This window comes from Aquila chrysaetos, chromosome 15, assembly GCF_900496995.4.
Source record: "Aquila chrysaetos chrysaetos chromosome 15, bAquChr1.4, whole genome shotgun sequence".
In the NCBI taxonomy this organism is placed as follows: domain Eukaryota; kingdom Metazoa; phylum Chordata; class Aves; order Accipitriformes; family Accipitridae; genus Aquila; species Aquila chrysaetos.
Window position 1 is genome coordinate 10,391,448 of NC_044018.1, and position 25,511 is coordinate 10,416,958.

The 25,511-nt window shown below is 41.6% G+C and overlaps 1 protein-coding gene across 2 annotated transcripts in view; it reads left to right on the forward strand.

Moving 5' to 3' along the window:
- The window catches only part of HS1BP3 (HCLS1 binding protein 3), a 54,582-nt gene extending 31,918 nt beyond the window's left edge, over nucleotides 1–22,664 (forward strand). For both annotated transcript variants that reach the window (XM_030037719.2, XM_030037718.2), the window contains exons 5-7: nucleotides 9,597–9,748; nucleotides 10,250–10,385; nucleotides 20,918–22,664. In XM_030037719.2, the coding sequence (XP_029893579.1) occupies nucleotides 9,597–9,748; nucleotides 10,250–10,385; nucleotides 20,918–21,143 (514 nt within the window). In that variant the 3' untranslated portion in view covers nucleotides 21,144–22,664. The remainder of the gene's footprint in view (nucleotides 1–9,596; nucleotides 9,749–10,249; nucleotides 10,386–20,917) is intronic.
- Nucleotides 22,665–25,511: the final 2,847 nt, after the last annotated feature.

Consider the following 25,511-nt stretch of genomic DNA (forward strand, 5'->3'; position numbering starts at 1 on the left):
GCTCTTGAGAGATTTTTTGCCAATAGGAGGGGAATGATTTTCGTTATGATTTTAGAATATTATCATGGATGTTAAATAACACCAGCGCTAAGCTGGATCTCGTGCGTGAGCCAGAACACTTGTAAAGACTACTTAGTTCTTCTTGTTTTAGTCATGTGTTTGTGGATTGCTTACCTTTATCAGGTTTCTGCAATTCAGTGCCCGGCCTCCCTGTGCTCCACAAAGGGCTCGCAGTGCTTCCCCAGCTGAACCATTCAGCATGACAGCCAGCTGTTGTGCGCGCTGAGCTCAGTGCCCAGCCCCTGAAATTACTTATGTTGCAAAAGCTTGGGTGCTGAGAAGTCAGGCCAGTTAGCGATAAAAACATAAATAGGAATCCAATTAAAAAAATGCAGAACTCTGTCAGCTATTTTTTTGCTTGCAGCAGAAGGAAGCCCCTTGGCAGCTGCCACTGCAGAGCCTCAGTGTCTTGCTTAGGAGGGAGTTTTGTGTCTCCGGTGCTCCCTGGTGTGACTTCCTACGGTCTGACCTCCAGCAGCGTCTGCAACATCAGAAGTGGAACTGCTTCATGCAATAGCTGTATCCGTGGCCTGGGGAATATTTCACCCAGAGCAATTTTATCTTACTTCTGTTAAAAAAAAAAAAACACAAGAAACCTCTAGGCAGGAAAGCTGCATTTTCTTTTTATGGAAGAGGTTTTGATCTCGTGATCAGCAGGAGAGGCAGCAGCTGGAGCACAGGGCTGTGTCTGCAACAGCGGTATCATTTAGCTCTGACAATGTCTCACTGTGTCCTTCTCTATTTTATTTCCTGTGGAGCCATCTCTGTGTTGCGGTAAGAGGTTTATTTAATCCACGGCGCAGGCAAGACAAAAAAGTGACCTCTGTGAACAGCAAGATGTGAGGGAGGGAGGGCAGTGGGGAGCCAGTCTCAGCCCCATCTTCCCTTCTCGGGCCGTATCATGGAGCAGTCGAGACCTTGTGCTTTTGAAGCAGTCTGCCTCTGAGTGCAAATCCTGCTTGGCTACTGCTGGAATCTGCTCACTGCCTTGGTAACCAGCCCTTCTCTGGCTTTTCATAAGCTCTCTAGGTGTGGTGTGACAGGTATGTCAGGCAAAATTTTAGACTAGAACATCATTTGCAGTTTGCTAGAGGTTTTCTGTAGGTTAGGGGTGAGTCTGTGCAGGTACCAGGCGAAAAAAAGAAGGCACCCTTTAGACAGAGTTTTACACGGAGCCTCTGGTGTTAGAGAGGCCAGAGGTTGTTTGATGCAAACATCCTCTTTTGTTACATTATCTGTCTGAGGCTTTTCTGTTCACAGGCAGATAAAAACTAGAGTTGTGCCCCCAGTCTGCATTCTTGTACCCATTCTGCTTTTGGATGTGGTGAGGAGGGAATTCACGTGAGGCAGCAGCACAGGTGAAATGGTCTTCTGAGGAGCACGACGTGAGGCCAGGAGGTTGTCAAATGTAGGTGTCAGGAGATGCTGCTGGATATGAGGGCATTCTGTTTGCGAGGAGGTAGAGATTAGATAACACAAAATTAAACCTTTATAAAGCAGATGTAGAATGGTCAGGCTGCCTGTCCTTGGGAGGAGGCACCAAGCAGTTGCAGGTCCTGCTGATTTGACTTTACCAAGGCCTGTAGTTACAGGACAACTTTAAAACTTTAAGTTTTAAACTGAAAGAGGGTAGGTTTAGATTGGACATAAGGAAGAAATTTTTTACGATAAGGGTGGTGAGACACTTAAAGAGGTTGCCCAGGGAAGTTATGGGTGCCCCATCATTGGAAGTGTTCAAGGTCAGGTTGGACAGGGCTTTGAGCAATCTGATCTAGTGAAAGATGTCCCTGCCCATGGGGGAGTGGGTTGGACTAGGTGATCTTCAAAGGTCTCTTCCAACCCAAACCATGCTGTGACTCTATGGTTCTGTAATTTAGAAGTGTGAGCGCCCAACACTTCTGGAAATGAGGCATCAACTATTCACGTGTTCAGTGCTTTTTCAGAAATTATTCAAATACATCTAAGAAGAAGCTACAGTGGTTTGTTCATGTGTATGTTTGGCTTTTTTCACCATTTCAGTGTTAAAGAAACCAGTCACTCCTCCAAAATGGTTGCTGTTTGCATTTGTTGCTTTTACTTGATAGTTTTAAGAATTCTTACCACAACATTGGATATTTTCAGTACCATCAGTTCCCTGTTTGTGAGGCCGCCTTTTTTTGTGTTTGCTCCTGAATCTTGTTGAGCAGGTGGCAGATAACATGCTCACTAGCTAGTTTTTTTCACACCCTGTTTGTTTCAGCTTGGTTGACTTTGATTGTGAAGCTGCTCAGGACATTTTGTGAAGAATGTCTCATAAAGGGACAATGTTGGCAGGTTGATTTCATTACAGTTGTCATATTTATATTCTTGTCATGTCGCACATTTTCTTGCTGAGTTATACTGCATGTAGACATCACATTACAGGCATGCAACACAATACTTGCCCCAAAATTTGTTGTCTTAGGAGCTACAGACCTGTAACAATAATTAATTAGTGTAAAAGAATGGAATTTTTTCTTAGAGTGTAATTTTTATAGGGTCAAAACATAAAGCTAGGGCCTATTCCTGAAACTAACTCCATTACCTTGAACAGTGACCTTAAAGGAAATAAATCAAGGAATAATGTCTGGCAGAGTTTGTTAAGTCCAAACTGTCCTAATTTTTTCCTGATAAAGCTTCCTTTCTCCAGAAAGATTTTGCATGTATTTAAGATTTAACATGAATTTTATGTTTTATTGAAAAGTGACTGGTAAACATCCCTGTTTATTTTTGGTGGTCAGCAGTCATAGCTGGTTATCATTTGTGATCAGCTTCAACCTCTTCCCTTTCTCTTGCTTTGCTAACTTGTCTACTGTTACCTCTGCTTAATTTCATCCTTTTTTTTTCCTTACCTCCCTTCTGCATTTTCCCACTTTCCCATTGCAGCTTCCTGTTTCTCCTTCAGTTACAGCCTGTGGTCTTTTTCAAAAGCATAATTTGGCCAACAGTAGTAATCTTTCAAGTTAAAGCAGAAAAAGAAGCGTCCAGAATAGATGTCTGGAGGGTAAAAGGTACATGATGTGGATGGCAGGAGAAGATGGCTGAAAATGACAAGGAGGCCTAATTGTCAGTCTAGAGGCAATACTGCAGATTCTGGAGGTGGAGCAAGAAAGTGTCTGATACTGGCCAGAAATTTGGGGAAATGGATTGAGGAGGGATGAAAAATAGGAATGAGGGATGAGGAGGGAAATAGGATGATATTGGGCAGAAATTGCAAGGACTAGGCACAGGGAAAATAGAAGGTGCTCCAGAAGAGGGCAGCAGAGCAAAAAATCAATGTTTCTCTCCTTTTATCAATTTGAAATCAGTTCCTATCAAACATACAAATAGGGAAGGAGAATTAAGAGTATAATAAAAGCTGGTATACACCAAGCCCTGATGCTGCCATCATCATGTTTGCCTCGTAGCTCTTTTACTAGTTCATAGACTGAACAGCAGGACATAATATTCTCTCCTTGTCCCACCAAAGTCATGGAGAAGAACCAAAAAGAGAGCGTTCTGTTTTTGTCTCTCCTTGCCTGAGGTGTCTGAGTGCCTAAGGTAATGCAGAGATAGCTCAGGTTGGCTCTCTCTACAGAGAAGCAGATACCTGCAATGCTGCACTGAGGACCCTGTCCACAGGAGCTGGAGGAATAGGAGTTTCCATTTTTCTGGTCCTGCTTTGGAAGAAAACGGTGGCAAGTCTCAGGACTGCTATGTCAATCCTTGGATAAGATACCATTATTAACCAAGCCTATAGGCTCCTAAAAAGAAAACAGCAGCATGATTCTGGCAAGACTTTAGTAATGAATGCTCTTTTAATTACTTACTGATTATATCTGATTGTCTGCCTTTCTTTAACTTTACCAAGCATCAAGGCAATGCTCACCAGCCCATGCTTCTTTGTGTTGTATACTTCTAACTTTTCTAATTTTTAAAATAGCTTTATTTTTAGCCCTGTGTAACCTCCCTGAAGTTCTAAAATGTGTTGAGTAGTTACATCCAGGGTGCAGAAAGATGCCTGGCCAATTTTTTCCAAAACACGTTAGTGCATGTTATCTGGTATTGCATATTTGAAAATCTGCATCATTAACTTGAGTATTAGGGTACAAACTATTTCACTGTTGTCAGAAACTCTGAAAGAACCATTCTGCTGCTTTGCAGATGAAACCAAAAATACTAGTGAGTATTTTTGGCTTTTTCACATCATTATTGGCAACTTTATTGTGCCTGTCTTGTTCTGTCCTTGCTGTGGTTTAATTTAGATATGATTGTATTTTGAAACTTGGCTTTTGTTGTCCTTCATTTGTTTCAGCAAGTCTCACATTCTGGTTTAGTCTAGAAAATCAAAGGCAAATGATAAAGAAATTTCCTTTTTGTTAATTTTCTTTCTTTGCAATCTACTCTGTAACCCTTGTTCCCTTGCCAGGCATATGAGTGTCTGTGTGCTTTGTTAGTTATTTAGTTGAAAACTTCTTAGGAAATGTTTCTGTATTATGATTATTGCTAATGAGCTGTATACTAAACAAAAGTTGTCTGCCTGTGGTCTTGTTGTCTGTTCTCAAATTATATTGAAAAAGGATATAATCAGAAAGGACAGATTATAAAAACAGATTGGCTTCTTTTAGGAAGAACAGGTACTCCTGAGTGCTGAGCCCTTCAGAAAAATGTCTCCACAAAAGCAGGTCCCTAGATGGGAGATGAACTCTTGAAAATCTATTCCTTCAGGCTTTCTTTCCATCTGTTGCTGTGCTAGAACAATAGTCCAAGGCTGGCCTGATCTGGGGGCTGCAGCAGGAGAAACTTTGCCTGCAATTAAATGCTCTTCTTCCAAATGATTTCTAATAGGAGATTTATTCCATCTATTATGCATTATCTTATTTTGGGACATGCCAGGGCCATTTAAAACACTGTAAGTTACTGTGATGTCCACAAGAAAAAGATTACTGTGTGAGGTAAAATATCCCTGCGGCCAGCACTTGTCATGGTTGCTTAATGCTTAGCAGTCAGGCTGTGTTGAGCTGACGGGCTTAGAATTTCTATTCGGCATCCCTTGCCCAAAGCGGATGAGAATGACCCCTTTTGTCCTGTCTGTTATTATCAGGCGGCTTTGGAAAATGAGCACTGTTGAATGAAAAGAAAGAGGCAGATGACATTTTGTTTTCTGTATGAACTAGTGTATAGGTTCTTTGTTTTTCAGAAATGGTTTTCAAGAAGATGTGCTAATATTGCTGATATTTTAGCAGTAGTTCTTTTGTTCAAGCCTGAATGTAGATTTGTGGAAGTTGGGGTGTCCCTTTATATTAGCAAGCTCTTTCCTTGTAAAATCCCATGGATACCTAAAATATGAGTATGTATATTCTGAGTAAGTAATTTTTAATATTATTGTAACATTCCTTTCCTGGAGCATAATCTTATTTCTATAAAAAAAGAGATGGTCATATTTTCAGAATCATAAGTTCTGAAAATTTTTGTCTGTGTGCTGAGATTACACTTACTCTGAATAATGACACACACTTACTCTGAATAATTACACTCACTATTTTAACCCAGTAGTGAGCATGGGTTAGGGACTCCTGTCTGTATTGAGCACAATAGACATGCACTTTGATTTAAGCTATGTGTCACCAAGCATTAGGTCTGAAGATCCACTATTTCAAAACACAGCTATCACACCTACAGGTCTGGAAATCTTCTGACTTCGGAGTGTTTCAGTCATCCTCATTGCTGTTTTCTATAGCTGACCAGAAAGCTTTTCTGCATTATTGATGTGCCAGTGAGACATGGAGGCTGCCAAACAGGTGACCTACATTGTGTCAGTAAACAATAATATAAGAATTGTGCTCACAAAATGGGTTAGGTTTTAAAGTGAGTGTCTTCTGCATGCAGGGTTTTGTTGACATTGTCGTGGGTGATTTGAGAATCATTTGGGAGCCAGGAGTCTCAGCTGGATTTTCAAGTGTGCCAGCAGCCTGACTAAGTAGATTCATATATCCAAATTTTTGATCATCCAGTTTTGGTCTATGTCAGTTAGGAGACTAGTCTTTATCTACAGTCACTTATGAGGCAGTTTGGCTCCTTTTGGACTCAAGAGCAGAAGACAGTAGTGTTATTTGAGTCATTCTCACAGTGCTTCGAGTATAGAAGTCAGTGAGCTCAACTGGGTAAATAGGTTCAGCTGAACAAAGGATACATCATCTTTAGGACTGGGTTAGTTTTTGTTAAGATTTTTAAAATTCACTAGAGTGATGTTCCAAAGTTCACTTGTTTCAGCAACAAAGAAATAGCCATGACACAGGTCATCTTCTGCCAGCTGGATGCAGGTAGTTTCAAACTGTCAGATGCCAAGGTTGTGAGTGTGATGTATGAAGAAGGTGCTAATGATGTGCAAGGCTTGAGTACAGTAATACTTTGGGAGACTAAATGTTCATTCATTTCTGTCTTCCCAAAAGCCTCTGCATCCCTGCACCAGTTTACTGCACCCTGGCACATCATGATCATCGAATTAACTATCCCTGCAGCTTCTCCTGTGCATGCCTACCAGCATGTGGCTTCACAGTCAGCTCAGTTCCAGTTAGGTCCCTGGTCCCCTGCTTATGGGGAGGTAGCAGGAATGTATAGAGGGGGACGAGTAGGCAGGCAGACACACACTCAGGCCAGATGAAGGTTATCGTGAAACCAGAACCTCAGACAGGCTCCGAAACTTCTTACACACCCTTTCCCTTCCATTAACCTCTGCTTAGCAGTGCACAGCCTGGACTGGCACAGCTAAATACAGAACCGTGGGAATCCTGTTTCCCAGTTAGAGACTGACCTCAACAGAGTCCCTGTATGGATATGCTGGAATTACTTGGCAGTCCAACTGTGGCTTCCTTAGAAGGGTAGTGAGGGGAAACAACTTGAAGGCAGAAAAAGAACTTCCTCGTGTTCCTACTGGTAGCAGTCAAGCCCTGGGGGTTTGGCCCTGTTCCCTGTAACTGCCAATGGAGTCCCCTGGCGAAACAGAAAGCGAGCCAGTGTAAGTGGGCTGGTTTGATGGCTAGACTAAACAGAGGGTTATTACCAGGACCTTTCAGTTCAATTAATTTTGTTTTACATACTGTTCTTTATGACACTCTTTATGGTTCTCTTCCCGTTCTTCAGTATGTCCCACCACTCTGGTACTCATTGCTGCAAATACTTTAGCTAACTATTAGTAAACTCCTTGTTAACTTCACTGGGGTGGAGACCTGTTGCTTGGAAATGTATTGGCTCATGTTTATAAGTACCTGTGTCATAACAGGCTCTTATGCATCAGGAGAGCTGCTGTAACTCTCTGAATGGACAAGGGATCTTGTCAAAGACTTTTTGGCATTCTGTAGATTGGCAAATCCTCATCTATATTGTCATTTACTTCTCAAAGAATACTTTGCAAGGCATGAATTATGCAAACAAAGGTTGCTACTTCCCCAGTAGATTACATTTATTTGTGTCTACTAATTCCGTTTTTAATCAGTTTTTCAGCTCTGAAAGACTCAGTCTTACTGTTCTTCTGGTTTTGTTGTTAAATACAATAGCTCTCATTTTTTACCTTTTCCTTTAATACTGAGGTTCATTTGAGTGATAGATTTCTTACCACAGTTAATAAAGCAATGAATCTGAGTTTGTGACGAAATCCTGGGTGAAAGCTGTCTGGCTTGTACATATTATAACTTTAGACTTTGTCAGGTTTTGGAAGGAGGCTCTTTTACAAATGCTTCAGTTTGAGGCAGTTCCTTGGAGCTGACCTTTCAAAAGTAGCTCAAATTCAGAAGTCACTCAAGGCATATCCATAATGAATATAAGTGTGAAAAAAAGAAAGTAATGGAATTTTCTCCTGCTTTAAAAAGAAGGTTTGTATAATAAATAGTTCAGCAAATTAGTTGCTGACAACTGCGGATACCTTTAGTATATTGAGAAGGGTATATTTCCAAATAAGGCCATATTTAAGTTCTGCGTGGGGCTTGCTCTTAGGGCTTTAAAGTGCAGCATTTCCCATTGCTAAGAGACAAAGTGGTGGTAGCAAGGTAGTATCATCCCTGAGTTCTATGTTGGTGATAATAAAGTTGTGAAAATAACTGGAAGTAACTGGACTCCACTCTTTTGTGTGCAGCTGTAATCGGAAGAGGATTTTACAAGATTCTTTAATGTAGTTGGAATGTATGTGTAATCTTTTGACCTTGTTCTTAGTTTTTTATGACTATGGCATGTTAAGTGCTGATAATTGGGTTTGCTCTAGGCTGAAACCTGACCTGCTCTCTGCAAAGGAGAAGATCAGATCTTCTATTGTAAGAGGCACTCAAAGGGGCTACCTTAGAAATTGCAAGGCCGTGACTGCTAAGAGTAAGGATCTTTGAAATATGGCAATTTCTTAGGAAGGACATGCTGTCCTGAGGAATTCTTCTCTTTCAGCTTAGTTTGAATTGGACTTTTCACCCAAGGTTTTTCTCCTGTTATCTAAATTTTCTTTTTTTTGCCTCATAACTCAAGCTGCCCTACTGTGAAAGCTGCTTTATAGGTTCAGCTAGCAGAATGTGACTCCTAGGTATGAGAGCAAGAGGTACATGCTTTTCACTCTCTTCTAGGAAGGGGATTCAGCTCTCCTTGTTTAAGCCACGTGCAAATGAGGCCTCTAATCCAAACTAGTTTTTAGCTTTCTTCTCCAGCCAGTGGGGAGAGGAAGAGATCTTCAGAGACTTATTTCATCCAGATACCAGTGTTCAAAATAGATGGGATTAATTGTCCTATGGAGATGTGTGTCTCTTTCCACTGAGTAGAGGAGAAGCCTAAAAATTACCTTTGTCTCACTGTCAAATTTTTAGAAGACTAAATTTAGAGGAAGTTAATCCTGTCCTTCGTTCAAGAAAGTACTGAGTGACGTTTGTAAATTCTGCAAATGGCAGTCTGTCTAACCAAGTATCTTCCAGTCCCTGCTTGCTTCAACTTAAAGGTGATGTAGTCTTCATATCTTCTCTCTTCTGGGAAGGATGAGGGGAGTGTCTAACACCCTTATGAAAGGAGTATGCAGCAGTCAAAAACAGCAGCAGGCACTGGCAAGGAAATGGAGCCAAAGAGATTTTTAAAAACCTGTCCAAAGGGATCAGTGTAATGGTCCAACCTGCACTTTGTTTTTCAAGCCATCCCTTTTCTATCTGTCTATGACAGTGTTGCTGGACTGGTCTTCTCTCTTATTTTAAGTTTTCTGTGTAAGAGGAATAAAACTGCTTAAAACAAATGTGATTGAGTGGTAGTTTGCACAGTACAGCATTGTTAGCCCTGCTCTTCCAGTTCCCATTGGGTTCCTTGATAGTTCTTAAGAATACAAAACATGAGTACAGGTAGAGTATGTCAGACCAACAGTCCCTCCAGCTCAATATCCCATTCCTGCCAGCAGTGCCTATGTACCTTTCTCTAATCCCTTCCCAGCCTCCATCTATTTTCAGCTTTTGAGACTTTCTAGCCATAAATCTTTCTTGTTAAATGAAGAATTGCAGCTGACTTTCTTGTCTCTTATGTTTTAGAACTAAAAAACCAAAGAAGGCATCTGTTCCTCCAACAAAGCAAGAGAAACCCAGATTAACCATTTTTGAAGAGGAAGTAGATCCAGATGAAGGACTCTTTGGCCCAGAAAAAGATTTCTCATCAGTTGGTCCCAGGAAGAAGATGAAAGAGAGTAAATCTGTTCTATATTTATATATACACAGATTGTTTTATCTAAAGCATGTGTATAACTGAGCTTTTAAAATGTAGTGATACAGAGTATACAGGCTAAATAATGACTTGGGAATGTTAAGGCAAATCTTTAGCTGGGACAGAATCATCTAGAATCATTCAGAAAGAATAAATAAGACCTGTAGTTCTCATAGCTGTTCACTGTTGACGTTTTGGGTGGGGATATTATAGGTCTGTGGGAGCTGGCTGTCCCACAGTCACTCATGCCACACTAACAAGAGTAATGTGACCTACTTTTGAGTGCAAGAAGAAAGCAGATTTACCAAGTCCTGAGAGTGCAGAGTATTACTGCACTTTGTGGATTGGAAGTCCTTGTAAAAAAAGAATTGTCTACGTGTTCTTTTTTTTTAGCCCAGTAGCCAGGTTTACTAGCTAGTGTTAGTGCAGGTATTGTATTACATAGCATGATTTAACTACAGCATTTTCTGGTTCCTCTTTCTAGATCTGAAGTTATTTGAAGATCCAGACCTTGGTGGGGTGGTAAGACTGGGTGACTCACTGCTGCTGCCAGCTGCCTGTAAGAACAGGGAGTATGTGCTGAATACAGATCCTGAGGAGGACACTGAAGAACTGCTGAGGTACACATCTCAAAACTGTCGTGTAGGATGGAGGTGATCTGAGCAGTTATTTAGACCTCAAAAGAGATGAATTTGAGGGCAAAGCTTAAATACTTTGAATGCTAACTGTGAATCAACACTTGTACTTACAAGTAAAATGTAAGATATGTGTCATGGAGCTTGGAAATCAAACACATGAAAAAGTAAATTAGGAAGACCCTTTGAGAAAGGTAGGGTGCAAGGTATTATTATGTGACTCCAAAGGAAGGGTCTTGAAGGCCCAAGGCATGCCATCTAGTCCTTGTTTTCTAACATGACACTTCTGCTTTCTGCAAGCAATGCACAGGGGGTGAAAACTGACATCCATTATGAAAGGTGAGAAACAAAGCCCAGAAACAAAGAGGAATTCAGCTTCAGTGAGCTGAAATCAGGGGCTCTTGCCACAAGAGGAATGATTTTCTACTGATCGCTCACAGATCTCCGTGCACACTTCCAGGAGTAATCCTCTGCACACCTCCACAGCTGGAAAGTACTCTCATTAAAATCTCTATCACCCTGCATTTAATTTTTAATCTAGTGGAAAGAAGGGCTGGAGCTCAGAGTTACAGGAGGGAATAATGTACTTGCTCTTACACTTACCTGCCCCCTTGATAGTGTAGCACTGGAACATATCATCACATAATGTGTTTTATTCCTGACATCTCTCTCACAAGGCTAGTTTGCCTGCACTGATAATCCTCAAGAGATCAAGCAGGGAGCCAGTGCTCATTGGGACCAGCATCACCAGGGAATCTGTGCTGCAGTAAAGAGTCAAATTCATGCCTTCTAGATCTCAGGCTGGCATCTGAATGATGAGGCCAACCTGCTTCCAGTGCTAATTCTTGCCAGCCAGCTCCTGTTAGGATGTATGATTTCCACAGTAGGTACTAAACCCGGGAGAGAGAATCTGTGTGTCGTTTTAAACCTCTCCTGAAGCAGGTAGTTTTGCAGCTATTGCTTTCTACGCATGCAAAAGTGCTAGCTATCTCAGCGGTAATGCCTGACTTAATTTAAACAAACGTTAAATTGGGTTGGGTGCCATCTTGCATTACATCCTGACATCCCACCTGATGTTTATGGAAGCTGATGAGGCAGGACGTGACCCGATTTAGTCCTGTGGTATATTGGGAGCAAACACGTATGTGCTTGCAATATTTTCATGTTTGCTTTCTCCTCTGCTAGCAATCTCAGCATACAGTGCTTGATCCAGATTGTTCATATGGCTAGAAGTGCCTGTTTCAGTGCAGTCCTTACATTATTATCCACTAGGGGAGAGAGCGTCTCCATCTGTCATGTTAATGTCCTTTGGATTATATGTTTTCTCTTCCTCTGTGGCAGAGAAAGGTCTCTGAAGTCTGCTCCGAGACCAATAGACCATGCTTTTAAATCAGTTTAGGGTCATCAGTGTTAGGAGCACGCCCAGATGGTTATGGAAACCCATGGGAAAAAAGATTCCATTTCTTTTAAATTCCAGTAGTTTTCATTTATTCTTGAATTGTCCCAGCGCTTTCAGTAGTTGACAAGTCATCAGGATCCAGTTGGAAATGAATACATGTAATGAAGCAGAAAATCATGCCAGTGGTCCAATGGGAAAGTTGGCAACTCGTGGGTGTGCAAGAAGTATAGGCAGATAGGTCAGGATCTGTTGACCTCTTTATGTGCCTAACACCCTCTGAAATCCCCCTGATAAACCTAGTTCACATTGTTCTCTGCACATCATAGAGAGGTGGTAGACTGAATGCAAGGCAGTTGGGGGTAAAGGAGAAGCTGTTAAAGCAGGGAAGAGGAGTGGCAGTTCTGTCTTAACCTAGTAGAATCCTTCACCTTGCCTCTATGTAAATTCATTGCAGTCACCTGAAATCCTGTAGCTGAACTTTCTCAAGTGGTTATGCACAATGCACTTTGTTTTCTGTTCAGCTGGAAGCCTTAGCAGAACTGTCAGGTCTCATAAATGTAGAGGCAGCATTTGAATAATCCTTCACCTTCCCTTATCACCAGACTGGTGTTACCTGTTCTTGCAGGGCAGCACCCCAGTCTCTTTTCTAGGCAGTGACCCTTTGTGGTGAGACGAAATGTTCAATGTGAGCTGAACCCTGCAATCTTTCTGGCATGGGGGCTTGAGCATATTTTGAGGCCTAAAAAGAAATCTTGCCTTTGCCCTGTAGATGTTGACAATCCCTCTCCTTTCCCAAAGGGGACTGAAGAAATCTCTCCCCAGCCCTCAGATCAAAGCAGGAGCTGTGACAACCCATTTCTTTAGTGGGCTACAGCTGGCTAAGCTACTAGAGGAAAACTGGCAAACGTCTCGGTCTGTTGGACATACTCTGTTATACCATACAGAAAATCTGCCTGGACACATTTTGTCAAGACCTAAGACTATCCTGAGTTATGATGCACCAGCAGGTCTGTAGTAGGTCTAGAAACCTAGACATGTTCACTGTACGCAGATGGATTAGCTGAATAATGCAGATGTGGTAGCCCTTGATTTAGGAAGTATAAATTTGCATGTACCATGTGGTCTGCTCACATGCATGTGGTAGATCTGAGAAATGTCTGACTTACTGGAAAATGTACTTTCCAGTGAATCATGGGTAGAGATAGGAGAGCACTGCCTAAGGCAGGGGAAGGCAGAACTTTCTTCTTCCAAAGGGGAGATGGGAAAAAGATGATGTTCAGAGCAGAACACAGGAGCAGCCAAGTCCTTTGTGATCTTTATGGTACCTGGGTGGTTGTAGCAGCAGTAGCACCACAGCACTGTCAGCACAGCAGTGAATCCCCAGCAGTGACTTGTAACTCTCGAGGAAGAGACTGTTATGGAGACAAATGAGTCTGCAAAATGTGCGTAGGATGAGCTTGTCACAACATGAGGGAGAAGAGAATATGATAAACGTTCTCATTGCAAACTGAAGACTGTGCTCTCTGTGGATACCTGCTCAAATGAAACGAGAATTAGTATTTTAAATAGAATCACCTACTTTACATTAAGAAGTGTTGAGCTTTGAGAAGAACCAATTGCTTTGTAAGTGCAATGAAAGATTTCTTTTTATGGCAAAATACCAATATACATTCAAACAAATATCTTCCCTCTTCCTGTCCATTTACCAGCCTTTTACTGGTTACTAATTTCTTGGCCTACCAAAAATATTAAGTGATGGTGATGGAGAAACTGGGTGAGCTACCACACTAACCACTGGCATTGTAGACGCAGGCACTCTTTCCTACCGCTAGGTCTGCCATAATACATCAGTGAGGTGCCTGTAGAGCGCTGTACTTGAATGTCCTTCCAGAACTTGTGGAAGAGAGATAAATTGCAGTGGTAGGAACCAGCAAGGTCAAGTCCCTTCATGTTGCCTTCAGGAAAAAAGGAGCACGTCATACTCTTCCTTCATGGGATGTACTTTGAGAAAGGGAGGGATAGGTAACCGAGTCTTTTCGGCTTATCTTTTTACCACAGGGATACAGAGGAACCCAGGCTCTTCCAAGAAGTCCGGGTCCCAATACTTTTGATTATTCCAGGGTGCAAGGTGACCAGCTGCAGTGAGATGAAAGGGTAGCTGATCAACCCTTTCCCAGATGTTAAAAGAATTATCCTTGGGAATGGATTTAGGACCAGGCTTCTCTTTTCTCCTGTCATTTTCCTGGGTCACGTCATACCATATAATGATTCCATCTGGATGCATTCAGCCATTTACCTCCACTCTCAAAGCTCCTCCTCAGGTCTGATTTCCATTTAAGCTAGAGACAGAAGTCAACTGCTGCAGAAATCAGTATCCTGCAAATTCTCCCATCATGGATTCTCATGCCATCTTATTTTCTCATCTCTGTCCACCCAGAGGCCACAGATATGCAAATTAAGTTTTCATGCAGCAAGACTGCAGTCGACCTCTTCTGCCTCATTAATCTAAATCGTGCCTGCCTGGTGTGATGGATCAGGTTTTTGTGGAAAACCAATGCTTAGAATTGATCCTGTGAATGTTGCAGCAGCTCTGTGGGCCCACAGAATTACATAAATTATCACACATCCTAGCCTGAAATAATTATCACAGTTGTCTGAGCAGCTTTTCAGGAGAGATTTAATTAACTTCACCTTTGATAATGAATAGGGAGTTGAACTGGAAGGAAGCAGCTGTCAGCATAACATTTGTCTTTTTCCAGCGCTGAGAAAAGTGTCAGCAGCGGGATCCCAGTTCTGCTGCCCTGTGATGGCAGACCTGGTGTATTCTGTCTTAGGATTACACTGATCTAAGACTGCTGGTGTTGAAAGGGACAATCCAGCTCTTACCTTTGTGCTACAGCTGCATCATCCTGCCTGTGCCCTTAAAAGATGAGTTTTGTCTGTATTTACAGGTTGATCTGTTTCTACAGCTGCGAGCTGTGGCATCAGTGATGCAAGTGATGACCCTTTGAGGAGCATTATATTGGTAGAGGCTGAAGCTGTTTGTGAAATGTCATCCTAACAATGGCCATTTCTAAACAACATTCAGTCCATACAGCTTCTTGAGCAGGTTGGTTAGCTTCAGGTTTGCCAAGGAACTGTTGCCACCCTTGAAGCAGAAAAAGTTTGTATGTTCTTCATTCAGCAGGCCATTAGCAGATGCTGAATTCAGAAAGCAACACTTCCATCTTCAGACTAGCCAGGAGTCATACGGGACACCACTTCCAGCACCATATGATGAGAAATGCTTTCTCACTGTCCTGAGGATATGACAGCAGCACCATCGTTGGGAGAACAGCTTTGAGAAACTCCAGAGGGTTTAAATCTAGATCCTTTGGGCAGAGGGTTGTTAGGGTGATGGGCAGGTGGTAGACGAGGTTGCAATCACTGAGTCAGAAATTTCCTGACCACTCCAGGGCAGTTTCCCTTGCTTGCTGTGACCTGATTGTGGGGAAAGAACCTTGATTTGGCTGCAGTAGCTTTCAGTAAACAAATAAATTCTTCTTTTCCTACCAGTTTTTGGTGGGTTTTCTTTGCTGCCCAAGAGCACTTTCTGTGATGGTTTTCAAGCATTTTTTTTTTTTTTCATTTCATTTTTCCTGTGATGTATAGGGATGCTACTTACAAACACTGGAAGAGCTACAAAGTAAACTCAGCCAACAGAATAGAAAGGCTTTTGCCAGACAGGAAACATTAATTCTTGCCCCACCCCCAGGAACATGTATGTGTTGTATAGAATAATGCAGAGAGGTGACCTAGAGTCCTAGTCTCTCCTAGTGTAGCAAGAGGTGCTTTTGCTAGGCTTGAGAGTCACCAGATTTCAACCATCTTGCCCCAGGTTACTTACATTTTTGACAGACATCTTCAGCTGGGGGGTAGAAGCTGCCTACTCTCCCCTGCCCCAGCTATGGCTTTGCCTGGTGATTGGGGAACTTTCTAGAGAAGCAGGAGACAGAGTTTTGAACTTCTTCAGGCTGGGGAAAAATTGAACCAGCTCTCTGGTTCAAATTGTAAAAATTGAATTTCCTTGTTTCCTGGGTGAGTGATCTAACCAGTAGGCTGTTTTCCTCAGAGGGCTCTTGTGGCCATATGCATGTAGGACTTACCTGTACTAATGAGCCTGTTCTCTGGCCCTTGGCCAGACAGCACCACTGGGCTGCATCCATGCCATTAGACTCTCTCCAGCTGCAGAACAAGGTGACTGTATGCAGCCGCCTGCTGGGAATGGTCCCTGTCCTGCGCCAGCTCCGAGTTGTACCTGGGAGTTTTTTGGAGGAGGGCTAATCTGTCCCAGACCAAAGCTGTGCCAGTGGTTCTTCTAGCATTTCAACAGTACAGACTCTCATGTTCCAGTGTCCAGACATATTTCCTGGCACTGGTTAAAGTACCAGTATGAATTTACCTGTAATGGATTGCAAGGGAAAGCAGGAGCGGGAGGGGAGATACCTCCTACACAGCTTTGTACTCTTGTGGTTAACTCCAGCCTGTATAATTTCCACGGGCCTTGTTAGACATCACACTGTCTCTACTGACCAGAAGTGATGGTCAACAGATACTTCAAAGCCTCCTGCCTATTTTGGGGCACAAGTCTTTTCCCAAGTCATGTACGTGATATTACACCTCTCCCCAAGGTTTCACTAAGGTATCTCTCGTACTTGGAATTAACACCAGACAAAATAAAGACACCGATAATAAGATAGGGGAAGATAAAAGTCTATTCTGCAAGAACTGCTGTGAGTTGCATAACCCAGCTTCAGGCATGATTCTTTTCGATACTTTAGCGAATTATGGGAGTCTTTGTCTCTTGCTTTCATTACTGATTCTCCTCATTAGAGCATTCTGAGCAAGCAGAGGTCACTGTCCCCATCATGCTAGATGCTGTACACGCATATAGTCATTCCTGTCCCAAAGATCTTGCCCGGATAGACAGGACAGCGTTCAGAGAAGTGGCATCTAAAATGTTGATGTTCTGATGGCAGCTGCGTCTGTCTCCAAGTCAGAACTCGTTTACTGTCTTGAGGTCCACATGCTAGCAGTCATATATAGGCCTTTGTGACAGCCTTTCTTCAGTAAGGGTTTTGATTGCTTTCTGTGTCTGGAAACAAAGAGAATTTCCACCAATAGAGTCTGTGAATCAGCACAACAGTATGGCAGGAATTTTAAACAATGTGGCGCTGCTTTTCCATTACAGAAAAAGAAAGAGACTAATTAGAGAATGATTAATTACATGGATTCTGTGCCTGATTGTCTATAAAAAGATGGGGGTGGGAAGGTTCTTCCTTTAATCTTGTTATTTCAGAATAGTTGCTTGATTTTTTTCTTCCTCCTCCTGGCCTGGAGTTAAATATGGTGGTAGTTATGCACTGTAACAATTCATTTGCTTCTCAAGAAATAGAAGTCCTTGTTTCTATCTCTGCCTGAGGCATTTTGCATTTTACCTCTTTAGTTTTCCAAAGACAGTTGTGTCTCACATGATCAAACAGCAGTGGATCAAACAGTTTGCCTGGCACTGCAGCACTGAAAAGCAGGTTTTGAGACAAAGACCACATATTATCTGCTGTGTTCTCTGTAAAAGACTTCTGTCTAACCAAGGTCTTGAAAAAATCCAGTATAAAGAAAAGGAGATTTACATGATTAGCTTCCAGACTTTGAAAAATCACCTCCTGCAGAATTTTTGGCATAAAAGCACACTACCAAAAAAATGCCCCACCCCCCAAAAAACCCCCACAACCTACTGGACTGCATCTTTTGGGGGTATTTTATGACTATGCTGAGTGGTTTTGTTGCTGTGGTTAGCACAGAAATTAATATAGAGCCACACAGGAATAGAGAATTCAGGAAGCTGTTCCATCTGATCAGGTTAATGAGTTGTATTTACTGCTGCCCCTTCTGGGCAGTGCAGCTAGTTCTCAGGCAGTGCACCTAGTTCAAAATCATGCTTCCTCCATGTAGCTGTATGTATATGTATATATTGTTCATCTGGTTATTATGGTTTCTGTTATTTATGACCAAAACTTTATGACATGGACACTGATTCATTCAGTATTTGTTTATGCCAAGAAGGGAGGCATCAGATCAGCTGAAGAAAGCTAATCTTCAGAAATACCAGCCCTAACATGTTTTGTTTATTACACAGCAAAGAGAGCAAGAACATGTCTTGGCAATGTGATCACAGGTGTGGTATCTCTTGGATATCAGAGTTTGCAGCAAACAAAAATGCCTGGGCTTAAATTAAATTAATTTCTTCTATGTAGATGAGGAATTCAGGAAGAAGAAATACACTGACAAGGTGTTTTCTAAGTTAGGTGGGATATGTCACCCACAGGGAATCATGGAAACTAAAAGACATCAGAAATCTTGTCTAAATAAAAGAGAATATAATCTCCAGAATTACTGGGAGGGTGAAATTTGAGGAGCTGCCTGCCGGAATACAAGTCCACAAGGTAGAGATCAAGGTTCAGAGCTGTGGGACAGTGGCCCTGCTCTGTCCATCAGTTGGTCTGTTTAGGTATTTTCTAGTTTTAGATATCAATGTTCAGGCAGTTGATTTTAGAAGATTAGCCTTGGTTAAAACTGATCCTTTTTAGATTCCCTATGGGAGTCACAAAAAGATCTGACTTCGAGAATGGTTTTACCTTAAAGGGTTCTGACCATTTATACAGCAGAAAATTCAGGCTAATCCTTGTTTACTTTATGGCCAATTCATGGTGAGTGTAGTTTATCTCAGCCTGGGCAGTACAGACGTTCCTCAGAGCTTTTAATAAAGGTGAACATAAAAAAGAAACCCTCGAAATCATGCAGGTTTTTCTCAATAATAGTGGGATCCTTACCTGATGGTGCTGAAGCTCTTGAAGTACCTGTGATTTTAACATTCAAACAATGTGCACTAGGGATGGAGTAATAAAGTGTCTCAGAGACGTTGATTCTTCTGTTGATCATGTTCCCCATGGTCCTGCCCTGTTACCCTAATCAGTTGCTTCCCAAATTATGGAAGAGCTCAGCTTTGCTTTAACTGCCTACGTTAACTGCAGAAGGCCCCCCCAATTGTTCCGCCATGTGGTAGAGGCATTTACAGTATCTCTCCTAAGGCTACCAGTGAACAAAGAAAGGGAGAAATCACAGTCCCATTTAGTCAACAGAAGTTATCCCAGTGGCTTTGCAGCGGTCTGGATAACCCCACCAAGACAGCCTCATTGCCTGGCAGTGAGGAAGATAGGAATTACAGAAGACAAATGAGTGGAAGGACCAAAAAATACCTGACATGAAATAAAGTGAAACTGATCGATGCTCCAGGGACTGCCTACCTATGGGGCTTGTAGAAACTAAAAAGGCACCTTCCTTAGACTCCCCGTATGGTATCCTGTTCCAGTGAGCATCCAGCCCATCCTCCTGGATGGAGGGACTGTGCCACCTCTTGACGTAGTGCTCTAGCAGAGACAGAGGGAGACGATGGGCTGCACATGTGCTGCCAACTCCTTTCTTGTTTAAGAATCACTTGACCAGACTTTCTTACCTCACAAGTTTTCTAAGAGTGAACTAAGTAAAACTATTCAAAGGGAATTTTAGCACTGAAGAAAATACCCATCCCTTTGGAATAACTCCTGCACCTTAATTTCATCTCCTATTCATTTGTAGCTTCCCTGTCAGGCTACCCTTTGGCTGAGGCAGAGGGAGTTTTACTGCTGGCACTGTTACAGCCTATGGGCTGATGGAGTTGATACTGAAGTTTGGTAAAAACAGCTTATAACAGTGCTTGTAAACAATTAAATCGTTAAGTCATTTCACTGCCTAAGACAATATGGTTGTAGGGTAAGTGTATCACACTAGAGCTGGGGTCTGGCAAGGAGATACCCACATATTACAAACCTACTGTTCCTCTTGATCTTTGGCTCCTGGTCCGTCATGTAAAGTTTTTGCTTGCTCTTCTTATGCTTTAGCTCTCTTGATTTTGTATGCTACAGTTAGAGGTGGAGCCTTTTGCAAGTCGTGTATTTTGTAAGCATATATGAGGTATGTATTTTATCAGAGGCTTCACTTTGTAGCTAGTCATTACACAGCTGACTATCTGCATGGATTGGTGGTTGGGTTTTGACTGCTTAACAATTATTTATCAATCAAGCCTCTGGGAAATTAACAACTGTGTTTATGCCTTATAGTGTTTTGTTTGAGCACTGTGCTCAGAGGACCAAAACATGAGGCTATCTTGATTCAGAGCAGAAATTACTGTGACCTGTAAAGACTTCTCTAGCTATGCTAATTTTTACTTTACCATCTCTGCTCTATCTTTTAGAGATGTGATGTGTCACAACCTTCTTTCCCTTTCCTCCACATATTCACTTTCCAAAGGCAGATACCTCTTGGAGTCACAAGACAATGTTATAAGGGCGCTCTCAAAATCTTTAACAGCTCCTGTGGGAGCAGAGTTGGGCATGCACAGCATGCTGTGCCTCTTGATAAGGTCAAACAGTGCAGGTGGAAAACATCCTTAACTGTTTCAGGTGTTTTGGGTTATTTCACTAAGTAATAGGGGGAAATGGTCACCAAAAGAGTTGTTATATATGGTCACAGATTGTAAAACTTCTTCAGTTTCTTGGAAGCAAATGTGAACACAATATTTTTAAAGCCATTAGTTTTTCCAGTTTCTCATGATTGAGCGTGGGGGATACTCAATCTCAGTCTTGGGGGATGGGGATGAAGAGGAAGCGGAGCTGAATGTGAAAAATTATACTATCCCATGAAAATTTCTGGGAAGCAAATCATCCCCTCACAAATCAAAAGCATTTTTTACCGGAGCTAAAATCAAGTTCTTTTTCTTTTGATAATTGCTTTTAATTTAGACATTTGAAAACATGCTGTAAAATTAATTAACTTGTACGGTGAACTGAAAAACCACATTATAAAAACACAGTTCTTATTTTGGCAACATTGAAACTTTGATGGAAAGCTCTTCCTAAAACAAAATTCATCAACGTTGATCCTTTCTTGCAGAAAGTTTTATCGTGCAAGATTGCATTTTCTTATAAAACAAAAAACAGTTCAGAAATTCCTAAGATATTACTGATGTTTTCTTTTCATTCAGAGTTGAAGATGATTTAGAGCAGCTCTTGAAAGTAACCTCCAAACCGAAACCTAAAGTACCATCAAAACCACCACTGCCTCAGAAGCCAGCAGTTGCCCCCAGGAGCAGTAATTCTCCACTGGCAAAGCCAAAGGAAAACAGGATTCAGACAATGAATGAAGTGGACATTCTCCAGTATATCCAGGAAAATGAATCTATCAACAACCAAGATACAAGTCTTTTTTAAACATACATATTTAGCAAACTCCTGCTGAGCTCAAGTGATGGTAGCAAGAGTTGACCAGATGTCTTTACTGTCACAGTGCTCATTTGTGTACCATGATATAGAGAGCAGCAAGTTTGAATAGGAGAGGCTCAACATCATGTTTTCAAAACAGCAGTTGTGGTATAATGTTGCCTTAGATTTTCAGGATTTTACAGGGAATGTGGATAAGGACCTAGCACTACAGATTGTCTACTACTGTTTTAGTATCAACATAGTACAGTTTCAGCCAGTTAGTCCTGATTGAAAATGGTAAGCTTGTTGCACACATGGCAACTGTGAATAGTGTCCAACAAATGGTCTGAGGCAGGACAGGATGCTGTTCCTGTCATTTTAGACAGTCTATTTCAGCCCACTGGAAAGGTCACTTTCCTTTTATCCTGTGCATTTTTATAGCAGCCCTTTCCTCCCTGACTGGTATTTCAGTAATTTATAACCAGGAACTGTTAAGTATAGGTAACGATTCCTCTATAGTTCAGAGAAACACTGAAATCCCAGCTAAGCCTGACAATCTGCTGCCTTTGTTGTTGCGCAAATGCGAACTTGTAAGAGAACTTATAGGACTGCAAACGCTAGACGCTATGCATCTCTGAGCCCTGGGGAGAATAGGAAATGACTGAAGAAGGCTAAGAGTTCAGCTCCAGGCATATGCAGAGGTTGCAGTGTGTAGGAGGTTTGGATGCTGTAGGACCCTTGTGAACCCACTCAGGATTAACAAGGGCTAATTTTTTCCAGCCAAGTCTCCCTGGGCTTCCACTAGTTAGTGGAGAGAAAGAGATTTCTCCAGGAGGTGATTCAGTGCAGGTGTCCTAATGGAGGAACTCTGAATTGCTCTCTGGCATCACTAACTCTCTCTCTCTCCTTCCCTTTTCCCAGAACTTAAAGCAGCAGCCATGGTGATTAATTCCACTAAGCTAAAATGAGTTTTTTTGATAAAACAGTGGTCTGTTCATTACTATGGCAATGGTTAAAACAAGGGAGGACAAACTGGGGATTATCTAGAGGAAAAATAAGATGAAAATATTCTGAAGAAATTTTAATAGCAGGAAAAGAAAAACATGGTAGAACAGGCATCCCAGACTACCCTTTTTCTTCCTTAGCTCAGGCACTCTGGTTAAACATGCTGAATTTACATCTAATGTGGCTAGATAACTGCTGTCATGTAGAAAGAGATTCCTGAACTCATTCCACATGTGTTCTATCCAGATGTGAAGACAAGCTCCCCAGAGGGAAAATATTAATATATGTAAGCCATATCACTATCCCCAAATTTGCCTTTCTAATATAGAACAAAATAAATAGAAAGCATTTTATATATATATATATATATTTAATAATGAAATTATCTCTATTAGTATTTCCTTTTTAAGCCAATGGAAAATATAATAAAGATATTTTGGTGTGATGGGACACATAAAACTTAAGCATTGGCTCTCATCTATGTACAGTATGTTTCAGTATAATAAAACATTTTGCTAACCTGCAGGTGTTATTGTTGTTGTTGTTTTGTAGGTTGTACAGCAGGAGCAAATCAGAGTTAAAGGATGGATTCCGTTTAAGACATGAGGAGTGTTACATGGTGTTAAAGTGCATGCTCTGCTACAACCCTGTGTAAATAAGTATGAAACCAAGAATGTAGCTGCACTCATATTTCCTTTGAGAGCAGCTAAAGGCAAAACTATATACGGGCAAAGGTAGTACCTGATCCTGTCTGTTCTCACAGTGTCCTGGTGCAATTAGGAAGCTTGTTTATCCCATCCTGCAAAAGGGGAACAAAAAACCTGAGGAGAAAATAAATGACTTGCCAGAGAGCAGGCAGAGAATAGCAGGCAGGAGAAATTAATTCAGGACAGCCCTCCTGTTTGCACTACCTGGTGTCATGAACAACCACTGTATATTTAACTGAGGGTTGAGGGATCTTGATCTCCTCTTTGTTCAGCACTGTTCGGGGAGACTGCTTGCATTACTGTGTTTTTGGCCTACAGCCCATCACATGGCCTGAACACTGCTAAAACTACCATACTGAGGGCCATGGAGTTAATGATCAGTAGGCTAAGAGCAGATCCACCCTTAGCAGGTGATCAACACAGGAAAAGGATTAAGACTTCTTGACGTAAATTAGAGAAATCATAGAAGAACAGAGCTGGCAGCAGCCTGGGAAGACCAGTTTGTCCACCGTGCTGCCCTAAGCAGGAACATCTGGCCTGTGGCAGTTCTTACTGGCCAGGACAAGGTGGTACTGATGTGAGGCTGCAACTGGAAGAGTAGGCAGATGCCAGAGCAGGACAGGGCGAGTGAACACAGTTAGGCTGGAGAGATAGCTGAGCATGGGCACTGAATTATTCTTGCAGTAATTACGCCTGTGTTATCTCTCATAGACATTTTCCTAACCTGTCTTTAAAGGTTTGGCTGGAGAGCAGCACCGGAGATGTCATAGCCTCCCTGGGTGTACCATTACAATTCTTTGCCATCCTATTAGAAATGTTTTCCTACTGTTTGACGTAACTGTGCCTTCCTGCAACTTAAGCTCGTTACTTCTAATTCTCATCACCACAGAAAGAGAACAAAGTACATTCCTTTCAGTCTCTTTCCTAGACTGAACAACTCTGCCCAGTGAGGGTGGCAGCAAGACAGGTCAGGACATCACTACAGTACCAGCTTCTCGTGACTTGGTGTGCCCTGGATGAATGTTGTCAGCTTGCACTGGATTTCTCCCCTGTTTTTAGAAGAATTGCTACATATCCACATACCAATTTACCAGGGGCAATAAAGGATGCCAGCATCCCACACCCTTTCATTAACACCACTTGGTGCAGTGACACAATGTGCAGCCCTTGTTCCAGCTGGGACTGTGTTTTTCTTTCACCGTTCCTCATAGCAATGTCATCTGCCTGCCTTCCACCACCTCTAAGAGCTCCACTCAGAAATGGCTCATGCTTTTGTAAAGCAGTGGGAGGGTAGGTATTATATATTACCATCATAACCATGGGAACGTTCCCAGTAATACTGATGTAACAACAGTATAGCTGTATCCATTTTGAATGGCCAAGGAATACTTCACCACCCAGCCCTCCCCAAAATGGTCACATTACCTGAACAACACAGGGAAGGAAGAGCTGTTAATTGTTTCCTGTGCTAGATTTTTAAGATGATTTTAAGGTCAATGTTTTACTTCAGAAAAAAATCTATCTTTCCTGTCAAGGAACTAACATAAAAGAATTTTTCATAAATCCCAGTGTTACACATTTGTTTTACAATGCAAATGTCTAGCTGCAGTAATATTTATAGGCACTTAAGAGGTGAGTTACAGTCCTTGAATAAATTATATATAATGAATCATTATTATATAAGAGAAGAATGTCAGACAAATGTAGCCCAGAAAAATTGAACATATTATTTGAAATGACATAGGGAAACCACACAACATACTTTGCATCCTGCCAGACCAGAACTTACTTTTTTTTTTCTTCATACATCACTTCTAGTAGCAGCTATTTTATTAGCCTGCTCTTGACAACTCTTGAAATTCAGTTATGGACTCTAATGTAGTTCTTGGCTGACAAGCATCACCTTTCGACATTAGTAATAGCTAGCTCATCAGAAGATCTGAAAAGCAAGAGAGTTATATTTAAACCTTTACAAAAGATGTTTTCTTTAGTGATTAGAACTCATAATAGATATGTCTGTTGCTTTAGAAGCTGCTGCTTGTTTTGCATAACCTTCTGCTTGTTACGTGGTACAGCACCAATTAAGAAATAACACTATATACTTCATTATTTGGGTCACAACTAAAATACTGATTTCACCAAGCTTAGTATTTCACAGATGACATGTGGGTCATCTGCTCAGTTCTGTTCTGTTGCTGAATTTTTAGCAAAGCTAATTCCCATGTAGCATTTAAGGCCTAGTTCTGTCAGTGACAATTTGTGTTGGGTCTAAAAAAAATATACTAATTGAAACTGGTATTTCTGTTAATCTTTGCCCAGATGTTAGCTTCTGCAAAGAAGCTGAGCTTGCTACAGCGGAATACACAAGTCAGCCTGTGATTTAAGGTCATGAAAATCCAGCACGCTCATGGGGCCCTAAGTCATTAGCTAATGAAAGGAGACCGTAAATGACCAATCCCTGTGGTTGTTAGATTTAATATAGAGTACAAGAAAGAACTGATATTTCACTTAAAAATGTGACTGTCACTAATGTCACCAAGGATTATTGAATCTGTGTGTGTGTGTGTGCATCACCACGTTTCTTATTGATTGATGTGATCACACATTCGTGACAGTTTAAACCTCTGTAAGTCAAGGAAAGGGGGTTTATTGTGAGGTTTTATCT